Source organism: Cydia fagiglandana, chromosome 12 (assembly GCF_963556715.1).
Source record: "Cydia fagiglandana chromosome 12, ilCydFagi1.1, whole genome shotgun sequence".
Lineage (NCBI taxonomy): Eukaryota > Metazoa > Arthropoda > Insecta > Lepidoptera > Tortricidae > Cydia > Cydia fagiglandana.
In genome coordinates, this window is record NC_085943.1 from 10079318 (window position 1) to 10092546 (window position 13229).

The following is a 13229-nucleotide window of genomic DNA, read 5'->3' on the forward strand; positions in this document are numbered from 1 at the left end:
AAATCAATAATTATTTCCGCGATAACAAAATTTGTAACATACCGAAAGTGAAATAGGTAACAATACAATAAACAATAATGTATAATAAAATAAAAAAAGTAGATACATTCTGAAACATAGCACCTTTTATTTTAAAATGGCACATAACAAACATTACAGCTTACATATATATAATAAATATAATAATAATATCATTTGTACATTATTTCGATTTGTGATTCTTTTAGTATTCGTACTTGATAAGTAAAATGCATCAAATAGAGCAACATTTTTGTACAAAATAGTTTCAAAAATTACAAATGCACTTGAGGTAGTTACCATATCGCCCACTGTTAACTATACATAGGAGGACCTTATGCCTTTTGTAATAAGGTCCACCAATATATATTAAGAGTGTTGCTGTTTGTACAACAACAACAACGGGTAAGTAGTAGAAATACTTATAATTATAACAGTTATATTGTTTTTATTTCTTTATTGTTATGGCTTATGGCAGTTCTGCTTTATAAAAATACGTAATTTGTAATTCTACTAGCCGTGGATATATTTTAATATACCTGGTTCAAAAAGCGACTTTATTAGCAAAGCTGAAAGGTTTAATCACAACGACAGTTCTTACAAGTATACAGCTAATATACTTAGATAACTTCATAACTAATATTTATTATAATCTGAATATAGTTCACTTCGGCTTATATGTATGCCTAGTCAATAAGATCAGATGGAGCTACTACATAGCTTATACATCCTAAATAAATGTAAGTACAGTCGCTTGTAAGAAAAATAAACCCTTTGCATACCTATGGGTTACCCTTGCTTGGTAACCCGTACATACGATACCACACTGATTTGCAATTTCTGGGTAAATGTAGTTTAAAAATATTTGTTTATTGTTATATGAATACCACGTGTTAGAACGTGGCGGCCACGTCAATCGATCAAAGCATGACCATCATAGGCCGGGTGGTTATGTTAGATTACTTTTTACTATAATTAAATTTATAAAATTATAAAAAAATACACAATAATATAAATTTGACTTATCACTATTTTTAAAGGCACAGCATGCACAGCAATAAAATAGCAACTTTATATTCATTAAACTTTAAAATAGACTTTATGTTCATTAAATTAAGTGTAATGGGGTTGGCAACTGTCAAATTTTTGTATAGATGGCGCCATCATAGCTTGTTCCTTTCTCTAGTTTTTTTGTATGATATTTGACTTACAGGGCCTGGCATCAAGGCCATAATATACAAAAAAAACAAGAATTGGAAACAAGGTTTGACAGGGCAAGCTATACTGGCGCCAACTGTAAAATACATCGACCGGCCAACTCCATTATTGTACGTTTATGTAAAATATCCTGACAGTGCCATATTATGTAGGATTCACAAACCGCCCGAGTCGGTGCGCGTTTTGAGTCAAAGAAGTTAGAACCTTCCACACAGTAGTTAGATTTCATATTTATATGGCAGCAGTAACGGTCGCGAACACGCCACACGGCTAGGATTGGTGCTGTCATTTAAATATGAAATTTAATTGCTTTATAGAAGGTTCAAATTATTTTGACTCCAAAACTCCCGTTTTGTAAATACTATATTACTCGACGTTACAACTGTACCATTAGTTACTCCGGAGGCGCGCTTGGATTGTAAGGCGTAGAGGTTCCCGTAGAAGGAGGGTACACTGGACTGGCCACAAACCCTATGACAGGGGCAGGGTTACTAGGATAGGGAGGGTTAGGTCCAGGGACGCCAGGGTATGGTGGGTTGCCACCTGGGTAGGGTGGTTTCGGGGTAGCAATAGGGTTACCACCTGGGTAAGGTGGGTTCGGGGTAGCAATAGGGTTACCACCTGGGTAAGGTGGATTCGGGGTAGCAATAGGGTTACCACCTGGGTAAGGTGGGTTCGGGGTAGCAATAGGGTTACCACCTGGATAAGGTGGGATTCTAACATGATATGGTGAGTTCGCGCCAGTGCTACAATTGACACCAGGGTAAGGTTGATTTTGATTAGGATAAGTATAAGCACTTACAGTATAATTAGAAATAACTTGTAAAGTCTGTGACGGATATACATAAGGGGGTATTTCTATAGGTGGTTCCCCTGGATGGGGTATAGGGCCTTTAGGTAGGTCACTTTGTAAGGGATGTACGTAGTCCCCGTCTATCATCTCTCGTATAGGAATTTGGCCGAGACAAATTTCCATTTCGTCTTCTAGATCGTCGTTGCAGCCGCTGAGGACTAATTTCATCTGGAAATGAAATATATTAGATTAGGTAAACAGATACTAATCTTTGGCAATGTAAAATAGATTACTAGTAATAATTATAGTAGTAGCGCTTAACTCGTTCAGCTCTCAAGTGTAACATTGTGGTTTGTGGTAGTGGTGATATGTTGAGATGTATAACCCTCCAAGAACGACCATGTGAATATTCGTGTCCACACAGCGCTAAGAACTCTCGAATAACCGCTTGTGTCCATGACCTCAGCGTGCTACTGACATGTTTGAGCATGACGTGTAAGTTTCAAAGGGTTAAAACTTAGGTATTGAGTTCAAATTCGCGTGATTCTCAAATTGTTTGACGCTCCACCACTTGACACCTTTAAAAGTGTGTCCAGGCCCCAATTTCACATCGGTGACAGGTGCGACGAATTGTAAAATCACTATTGCTGACGTCACAGGCATCCATGAGCTACGATTACCACTTACCATCGGGCGGGCCGTATTCCTGTTTGCCACCATCATTGTATTATTTAAAAAAACTTTATTATATCGGAAAAAAACAGATATTTCTCCTGCGAAGTTTCTGACAATTGTCAAAGATTTAGAAGAATTGTAGGTAATTCTTGACAGGTTATGAGTTATATGTCGGAATTTCGTGACAATTGTAGTGTTTCTTGTGACAATTGTCATAAACTTAGCAAGAGAAATATCTGTTTTTTTCCGATATCATAAAGTTTTTTTTAATAATACAATGATGGTGGCAAACAGGAATACGGCCCGCCCGATGGTAAGCGGTAACCGTAGTTCATGGATGCCTGTGACGTCAGCAACAGTGATTTTACAATTCATCGGACCTGTCACGTTGGTGAAACAGGGGCCAGAATGTTCGAACTTGTCATTCACGCGCTAGCGCGTTAAAATGCGTTCTATCTGGGCGCACCTTTAGGCAGAATCCCGCTAAGTCGAAAAGGCAAAGAACTCACCTTAAAAAAGTAACCCACTTTGATGGTGTTACAATTCTGCGTGATAACCGGTATTAAATCCGGTATCCGGAAGTTGTGTTCGAAGTTCCTCCTCGTCTTGGCTGGAACGGCACCGGTTTTAGAGTACTGGAGCCTGGTTTCCGGTTCCTCCTTTTTTGATGGCGGGTCCGTGCTGAAATATTTTACCCTCTGTTGAAGAAAAAAATAGTGTTAATTTGTAAGCCGCACGTTTGACACGAGCTCCTATTTTTAACACGCGAAAAGATGCGTGAAAGCTAATGGCCTTACAATCCGGATCACGAAAAGTAAGGAAGAGCACTGAAATCTTAGATGTGGTCCTCACGTTGCCCTGGTGTCAATAAATTAGAAGACCTGTGGGCTAGTACATGTGGGCGCCAGTGTGAAATCCATCTTATTAGCTAGCGTTAGAGTTAGACCAAAAAAACCGAGCAAGTGCGAGTCGGACTCGCGCACGAAGGGTTCCGTACCATAATGCAAAAAAAAAAACAAAAAAAAAACGGTCACCCATCCAAGTACTGACCACTCCCGACGTTGCTTAACTTTGGTCAAAAATCACTTTTGTTGTATGGGAGCCCCATTTAAATCTTTATTTTATTCTATTTTTAGTATTTGTTGTTATAGCGGCAACAGAAATACATCATCTGTGAAAATTTCAACTGTCTAGCTATCACGGTTCGTGAGATACAGCCTGGTGACAGACGGACGGACGGACGGACGGACGGACAGCGAAGTCTTAGTAATAGGGTCCCGTTTTACCCTTTGGGTACGGAACCCTATAAAAAGGTCTGCAGAGATTTTGACAGCACATGCAGTGCAGGTGTTATTTTAAACGTCACACTTCTATGAAATTATAAAATAACACTGGCACTGCGTGTGCTGTCAAAATCTCTGCAGAGTTTTCTTGGTCTACCTCTAGCTAGTTTCGAAAGAGGCAGAAAAGTTTAGGTACGTAACAGAAAATATCTCCATGATTAATACATACCTGAACCAGCTCGAAGTGAATCTTGGTGATCTCCACCGAGCTCTGGTTATCAGCTTTGACAGCAATAGGCATCACCATGGCAGGCGCGAAGCCGGTGGCCGGCAGCGTCACGGTCACCTTCAGTAGCCCTGAGCCGCACAAGCAGGAACTGATGGCTTCCTCGAAGATAACCTCGTTCTCTACCTGAATGTATCAAATTCTGTGAATTATGGGGAAAAAAGTCAATTTCCGACGCAATTTTTTTTTTGCAGATTATACTTTTCATTGTGTATTTAAAGTAAAGCTACTGACTGGGTCCCACAGGACGGATCTCGGGGCGGAGGAAGACCAAAACGGAGATGGCGGGACGACATTGACACATTTTGTAAAGAGTGGCGAGAGTGTGCATCGGATAGGACCAAATGGCGGGAAAGAGGGGAGGCCTTTGCCCAGCAGTGGGAGTGGGATACACCTATAGGCTAATAAAAAAAACTTTTCATTAGGGTTAGCGGAATCAAGAGGATGTTGAGCTAAATATAGGTAACTTAATACAGTTGCGTTGTTTTATTAGGGATATTCCCACTTGTTACCACCAAGTTCTTACGAGTGGTAACTACTGGGATTTTTTTCCCACCTTTTACCATTGGTAACTACTGGGAAAAATAATTCCCAGTAGTTACCACCAACTCGGTCTGGAAATTTTTATTCCCAGTAGTTACCAGTGGTAAAAGGTGGGAACGTGCATGAGACACCTGTGATTCTTTCCAGACACCTGCGCCTTTAGGCTATAGCAGGCTCTCCAAACCCCGGCCCGCGTCGTGTTCCAATCCGGCCCGCCGACACCCAAAGCGTCCGGCCCGGGCGCCAGGCCCCAGGGGTTCAGCAACAGCAGACCCCTGGGCTATAGTGACTTCATATCATTGTACTAATTTTATTGTTTATCATATACCTGCATCTCCGGATTGAGGTTCAAATCCAGTGGCACCACAACTTGGAAATCTTTCTCCAACTCTTCGCTTTCACGGCCACATTGGTACTCGAGAACTGCCTAGAACATTACTGAAGTTACTTGTAAATAACTAAACAGACATGTAACATCAACATATTTATCTCAGAGTCTCAGACAATGACGTTCACAGACGCGCATGGGTAGTACCACAAAATAAATAATAGTCCTGCCATACAGAAAGGAAACTTTCTACAAAACCGAAGTTTGACAGCGGTTCAGAGTCGAATCATGCTATCCCTTTCTAATATATAGCACTATCCCTTTCGGCTATTTAGGGTTGTCAAAATTCAAGTGATTATCTTATCTGTGGTCGTGCAAAAGGAAGTCAAGTCGTGCCAACCCTAATAATTGCTCGGAGCAATGCTGAGCCGAGCGGAGCCGAGTTTGGCCGAAGTCAGGAGTTTTGCACCCCTGGTAGTACCTAATATAAACCTTCATACTTTCCAATAAGGTTTATTTCCTCATAAAGCCCAGCCATACAAATGAAATTTCCTAAATTTGTCACTGAAATTTGAACCTATAGTGCAGGAAATAGTGTTGATTTTATTTTTTTGAAATGTTAACGAAACAAAGCAAAAGCAAACTCTGTTAAAAGAGTTAGACCAAGCTAAGTTGGCAGCGATTTTGATAGCCCAAGCTGTGCAAGTGTTATTTTAAACGCAGTGGCGGATTTGCCCTAAGGCACAGTAGGCCCGGGCCTAGGGCGGCAAGATATTAGAGGCGGCAAATTGTGACAAAAAATTCACTGTTGATAAAAAGAAATAACTCAAAAAGTAGTTAGTATGATGGGTGCTGTGAAAGGCAAAGACTGCATATCCGCCACTGTTGTAACGACAAACTTCTATGAAATTATGACGTTTAAATAACAATTGCACGACCCTGCCAACTTTGCTTGGTCACAGAATAAATAATAGTACTAGGTACAGAAGACTCACTCTCTAACAAAACGCGTCTGTTACGATCAGGACAGATATGGCCGCTAGGCGGCAACAGCGCCACGCGCGGCTTATGACTAGCCACCAAAATTGGTGAGGAACGGATGTACTTTTAGCTACCTGTAGCAAAGCAACGAAATCGCGGAGTGAGCCACGCCTGGCTTGGTCTAAGTTGCTGCTTAGCTTGGTCTAAGTATATTGGTCATATTTACCTTGACAAAGTAATAAATGGTTCTCTCTTCATCATCGTCCCCTGTACCGAAGCTCGAAGGCACTGTGGGTGGTATTTGGAACCGGAATGGAATAACGTGGCTCCCGGGCTGCAGCTGAGATTCACCTGGGATAAATGTTTGAATATAGAGCTTAATGTCTAGGCAAGATGATTCAAATTGTTATGATATGAAGAACAAACATGAAAATAAAATGAACCTTAAGGCCTGTGGGTGTGGACACCGGGTGTGTGTGCGCAGACGTGCACGTGCGCGTTATAATATACAGATCCTTATGGGAGACGGCACACCGCTTGCGTGACGTGTGCGTGCGCGGTTCTAACAACATTTAAGCGCACATACACACGCATGTCTACACACGCGCAGCCCGTATGCTCTGGACTTTAATTTTTTAAATTAAGTTGTAATTGCCATTGACTATTAAGTTTGGTAGAGTTTGAATTTCTGCTTACTTCAAAGGGGCCCTAACATGGCTAGGATAGGATGCATTATTTCATCACAGAGGTCCGTTAATTATTTGTGCTCCTTAATATTTGGAAGTGTGTTAAGCTAAAAATGAACTATACTCCAACACACCCACTTTGACAGTAGAAAAAAGCGCGAAATTTAAATTTTGTATGAGAAGTCAACTCTTTGTAAATATTTTTTTTTAATTTGCCTTTATTCTACTGACAAAGTCGGTGTCCCAGCCAAAGTACTTTTATATTTTCTCTTTCAGAATAAAAAAAAATTCAATAATTCATACCGACACCTCCACAAACACATTGCTCTACATGGAAGAACACCTCTTCGCCGCCATATTGTATGTTATTGTAACTCCGCACTCCGGCATATTCCTCCACCTCTGTTTCCACCCAAGACACGTTGGCTTCACCATGGAATATGAGGTTGATGGCTGAGTAACATAAAAAAAAGAACATATCAAAGAGTTATCACATCAAGTAATTCATACAGTTATTGAGAGAGAAAGTTATCTAATTACTCAACTCAAAAATAGAAAGACTATTGAGTCCAAAAATTAAAATATAATCATGCCAAGAGCTATGTCAAAATCATTGCTCCCATTCTGGGATATGTATGCATGTCATAGCCAAGTGCAAACACTGCAAACCTAGCATGGTCAGAGTTTAAAAATTACCAGATTATTTGAACAATTAAAAAATATCACGCCATCTTTTGGCTGATAATCGGCATCCCATCCCTAGACATCCACCTTAACAATAGAATCATTGGTTTTAATCGGTTGTTTTAAGTGACACCAATTATTTTTGTTCAAAATTAGAACATAGACATTTAAATATAGACTTTAATAACTTTGCAATATGGTGCAAATTCAAATGAATTACAATTATCTGTGAAGAATAAGTTTGACACTATTTACCCTTGAACTGAAGTGGCTCATTGATTCCAAACTCAAGTTTTCCTGACAGTACTTGGCCGGCATAGTAAACATCCCGCTCCTCGTCTAAAGTTATACTTCCATTCGCAAATCCCGACATTAGGAATACTTCTTACACTGAAAAAAAAGTAATCGACGTCACTGCACCATCCTAATTTAAATTCTTATCACTCGTCTCTTGAACACAATTGGACAGCAAAATTCGGAATTACTAACTTAACTGCTTACTTAGTTGTACAACAGAACTAAACGATTACGAACGAACGAACTCTTGATTTGATTATGAAAAATAATGTATCCGAAACTATAGTTTTATAAAAAGTATACATACATAACCTTGGTCAACCCGGCGCCTAGTCAACCACCCAGCCCATTTCATTCCAACCAAACCAAACAACAAATTAAACAGTAGTGAAAACGAAAGGAAACGAAGCTCTATTGCTTTGCAATACAGTTTAATTCAAATTGTAAAACAAAATGCCCAGTAGATTTGAGGAAAGCGTCTGAGTGACACTGACAGCTGTCAATGTCACTGAGCTGATGTAGTGACGAGCACGAGCAGTGAAAATGAAAACTCAAATCGATTCTAATTATATCGATATACAGCCTGGCAAAAAAGAGTACAAATTAAAAAGTGGCAACACTGTAGTGTCGTCCCGTTCTCTTATATTGATTTGAAAAGGATGACATTACAGTGTTGCCAGTTTTTAATTTCTACTCTTTTTGGCCAAGCTGTAGTTAATTAACGAATTTAAAAATGGTTCTAACGTCTTCAATAATAGATTGTAATTTGACTTATTTGTAATGAACTAATTGTAAAGGCCCCAGTACACAATGGGCCATCGCCGGCCACTCCAAGGGACGCATTTATGTGTCAGAGGGAGCAAGTGATATTGCTATCTCATTCTACCGCATGGCTGCGTCCCTTGGAGTGGCCGGCGATGGCCCGTTGTGTATTGGGGCCTTAATATATCTTTCTTTTGAAACTTAATAATACAATTTTTAAGCAACTTAACATGTAACCAATCAAATGGGTTATAAATTTAGGGTTTATATTTCGCAAATTTGGGCATTTTGCAGACTAACGATATAGTACAATAGCATTCTGTACAGGTACCAGTAACTGGTTCCATACAGGCCTTTCTATTTCTCACTTTCACTCACGGTTCACCTCTCGCTCACACTACTCTCCGATTGACGAAGATTTGACAAGCGGCGATGGGGATTTAATCGATTAATCGATTATACTTGCACAACCTGCACAACACTACGGCGATAACGTTTCGTTCTTCACAATAGTTGTTTAAGGTAGTGTAATAGGTGCCATACGTTCGCCAAAAAATAAAAACGAAACTACAGTTGGTCAAACCAATCAGTCAGTAAGAACCAGGAAAACTATACTCATCCTTTTCTTTTGGGTGCTAGTACTAGTGTTAGACAAAAAGAGTATTATTCTCTCTGTCTATGAAACTATACATATTTTTTCAAAAGATATTTATATACTTATTATTATTTCATGTTGTCGGTTTATCATTAAGTACTTAAAACTACTGGACCCGGTGGACCCGGGTATGTCCTTAAACTACGTCCAAGACCACCGGTGGACGGGCAGCAGCGTCCCTCAAATTCGGTGTACTCGACTGCGATCGCCAACCCGCCTGCCAAGCGTGGCGATTATGGCATTCACCCCCCATAACAAGGGGGAGGCCTATGTTCAGCAGTGGACGTCTTATGGCTGAGATGATGATGATGATGACTTAAAACTATAGATGGTCAAGCAAATTTTGTCAGTAGAAAAAGGCGCGAAATTCAAATTTTCTATGGGACGATAACTCTTAGCGCCTACATTTTTAAAATTTGCCGCCCTTTTCTACTGACAAGATTTGCTTAACCAAGTATAAAGTTGACAAGCCGATAATAATCGTTTGTCCCTTTCCATCATTCCAATACGTCGGAAAGGGACAAACGATTATTATCGACTTGTCAACTCTTTAGTAAACGTTTATGATTATGAATAAGGGGGTTAATCTTTATTTATTAGTTTATACTTGCCCGGATCAAGCTGGGATCAAGTCTCTAGCAACTGTTCATCAGTGGAGGTCAAAGTAGTAGGTTAAAAAATGGGTTATAAAGTCAACCTAAAACAACCGGTTATGTGCGAGTCACTCGAGTCAGGCTCGCGCCTCAAGAGTTCCGTACATTATTTATGTTTTTTTTTTAAACTCAAGCTTGCCCATTTTGTATTTTTTCTAGTGACACTCCCAACGTGCTAGAAGGGTGCCAAGGGTTGTGTTACGTACCTATTGCTATTGCGATTTTATAAACCCCCTTGTGTTCTCGCCATTCTTTAAAGATTTTTAAACTCGAGGACTACAAATTCCTCAGCGAATCAGCGAAAAATCACCCTATTCTGTTTAGACTGTTTAACTGATACAAAATATCTACTTATGGAAATTGTCAATAATTATTTCATACAATCTTTTTAGAAATAAATAAGACATTTAACGTATAACCATGTCGTAATACTTTTAATATGCAGAGTTGTACTTAACATGTTAGATGTGTAAAAATACTGAAGCGTCCTCTGAATTCTGTATTTCGAATTTAGCTCGAGGCCTCTTAGATGGGGTCAAGTGCGAATCGGCTTCCACAGAGCGGGTTGTGGTCTATTCTGTCTGTACAACGCGAAAACCACAGTGGTATAACATGGCGGTAGTTCTTACGCAGTAGGCCGGAGGTCTATTTTCGCGTGAGTTGCGACTTTGCTTTCTGTGGTATTATGAGGATTGCGTGCATGGCTTTGAGTAGGGGCTTAATTTAGAGGGTTCCATTAGTTCTGCAGGCTGATTAGATTTGTATTATTGTTGGCTTTTGTAGCGATAGAATTATAATAAGTGAAGATCAAGCAATATCAAAATACGTGCTGTATAAAAACAGTTTAAAAATAAAAACAATTTAGGAAAAATTGTTTAAAAAAGAATTAAAAACTGTTGATTTAATGTAAGTAGCTCTATTTTTTATTACTTGTGGTGTGAAACAAGGGTATGCCTAGGCGTCACAAACCCGGTTTCACCGAAATCGAAAAAACCGGAAAAACCGGGTTTACATCCAATTGCAAAAACCGGGTTTTCACTTTGATAAAACCGGCTTTTTCGAGTTTTTCGATTTTACATTTTTATATACATAGTTTAATTATTTTGAACAGATATTTGAATTTTATACATAAATGAACAGCGTTTTAGTCTCCAACGTTCAACGTATCTATTTGCTCAGTTTTGCAGATAGGCTGCTTAGGTGCTCCTTGAAGTAAGGGCTTCAATCCAGGTTGTTTCGGAGATATTTAGGAAGGAAGTTGTGTCGGAGAAGATTGCCCCGGAATTTTACTCTCAGCTCCTTGTTGGCTAGTTTGTTGCACTGGTGAAAGCAGGACACCTCGGGCTTGGAAGTGCTGGGGCACAAACGCCACTGAAAGAGATAGTTATCTAATAGATTCAGGTCCTTTTCCAGGGTATCTAATCCCAATTCCAAGCTGTATTTTTGTGTCACAAGGGGCAGGATACGACTCAACCATCGGTTTTTTAGATCTATAACAACTAATACTAAACGGTGTTGTGAGTGTGAAAAATCCGCTAGCACTTACCGCTCGGCGGCCTCTGGGGTACAATCTATTGCTCTTGTTGTGAAGACTAGGTCCGGGTTGTGGTCACTTCTCCATCGAGCTGATTTGAACGTTCCTTTGCCGTTCTTACGACCAGTGTTGTTCCTATCTGCCCAGTCCATGATCGCCTCCTCGTTGGCGTCAAATTTCCTATATACCCAGCTGGTATGGTAGCTATTCAAGTCTCAAATGTAAAGGGATGAGTGTTCCAAGTAAGGGGTGGAATAGGCCAGCAGCTACGTGTTGCATATCCGCGTTTCGCCGATTTGAATAATCGTGGTGGCGTTGTTGTTGCCATCAATGTTATTTGAAATCACGTTGACCAAGGCAGTAAGAGAAGACCGGCCTTATGTCGAAGTTCTATATTATTTATTGTATAATGCCGCTACTAAATCAAATCCCGATATTTTACCTCGTTTAGCGAGTTGGGCATCATCAGCAGTGTGTGTTTCATTTTTATGTCAACGTTGACATATAGAGTCTGTGCGGAAAGAGAAGAGTCGTGGATTCTATGGGAACCAATACATTCCACGACTCTTCTTTTTCCGCACAGTCTCTAATATTTTGCTTAGGCATTCCGTTTTAGAATTGCTGACATAGTTAAAAACTTTATTGATAGGTTTGGGTTGATTTATTGATGGTCTTGTTATAGATAAGGTAAATAGAAATGTCGTTGAAGACTTATTATTAAAGCATTGATCCTAAAAATACTTGCTTATTTTACAAATTATACGTAAAATCGAAATCACCGAAAAAACCGGAAACCCGGTTTTGCAGTTTCACAAAAACCGAAAAACCGGTTTTCTGAAATACGCACGGTTTTGTGACCCCTAGGTATGCCCCTACACTGTTCGCTTTGCAGTTGTATCAAGGAAGTCTTAAAGCCAGTCCAGACGTGAACATTTTTTTGCCAGTCTGATTAAATTAGATAGTGAAATGCAAACGCCAATTTGGATGGCCCAGGCTCGCCGATATTCACTTTATTCGATTGTAAGAATACTCGTAAACCTTGAGTATGATTAGCAGAGTTGGATTGATGACTCTTCCTTCTTCCTGGTGAGATGAAACCACGGAAATATCTTCTATGACCCAAATCATACTTATTTACCTGGAACAGAAATTAACATTAGTTAGGAAACATACGCAGACTAAACTAAGTAGAGTCGCACCAAGAAAAGTCTGCGGATTTGATAGCCCACGCAGTGTAAGTGTTATAGGTACGTCATAATTTCATAGAAGTTTGACGTTTAAAATGACACTTGCACTGCGTGGGCTATCAAAATCGCTGCAGAATTTTCACGGTCTCACTCTAAGTACTTGGTGATGATTATATTCTACGTACTTAATCCTAAAACAAGAAAAAAACTTAAAAATAATTAAGTTTCCTGTTTTATGGTGAGGATAAAACGTGTCATGGCCGTGGACGTTTTAGTTTTTTTTCTCGTTTTTTTATGAGACAACGGGTCAGGGTTATATAATAGGTTACAAAATAGTGGTATTATTTTATGTTAAACTGCACATTAATAGTAATGTGCAGTTTAACATAAAATAATACCACTATTTTTTTAAAGCTTATTATGCGTGTTTTAGGCGTTCTAAATATTGATTGAGCAGTGCGCACTCCTAAAACTGGAATTAAAATTATTTAAAAATATATATTGACTATACCTAGTATTGAATTACATATAAATAGCTTCCATATACTTTGACTCACTGTCTCACAAAAAAAAACGAAAAATTAAAAAAAAAATCGTCATGTATGAAGGATCCAAAATTTCTAAATTCGGTAGCGACCCCTAAAAC

At 39.4% G+C, this 13229-nt stretch overlaps 1 protein-coding gene across 2 annotated transcripts; it reads right to left on the reverse strand.

The window, feature by feature from the left end:
• LOC134669540 (arrestin domain-containing protein 2-like) lies at positions 1–8206 on the reverse strand. 2 transcript variants are annotated; one of them, XM_063527142.1, is made up of 8 exons: positions 8100–8206; positions 7751–7885; positions 7115–7264; positions 6352–6476; positions 5145–5243; positions 4217–4399; positions 3214–3402; positions 1–2257 (listed from the first exon to the last, which is right to left on the reverse strand). In XM_063527142.1, exons 2-8 carry the CDS (start codon positions 7866–7868, stop codon positions 1631–1633), a joined length of 1491 nt encoding a protein of 496 aa, XP_063383212.1. In that variant the 5' UTR covers positions 7869–7885; positions 8100–8206; the 3' UTR covers positions 1–1630. The 2 variants fall into 2 exon arrangements, with proteins under 2 accessions (XP_063383212.1, XP_063383213.1); XM_063527143.1 differs by lacking the exon at positions 8100–8206 and adding an exon at positions 7985–8080.
• Positions 8207–13229: the final 5023 nt, after the last annotated feature.

Bases quoted from the DNA above. Each gene is read 5' to 3' on its own strand.
- LOC134669540 (XM_063527142.1), bottom strand. From the start codon at position 7,868: ATGTCGGGATTTGCGAATGGAAGTATAACTTTAGACGAGGAGCGGGAT. The intron at 7,265-7,750 runs GTAAATAGTGTC...TATGTTACTCAG, and splicing joins TGAGCCACTTCAGTTCAAGG to CCATCAACCTCATATTCCAT. The intron at 6,477-7,114 runs GTATGAATTATT...CATTTATCCCAG, and splicing joins ATGTGTTTGTGGAGGTGTCG to GTGAATCTCAGCTGCAGCCC.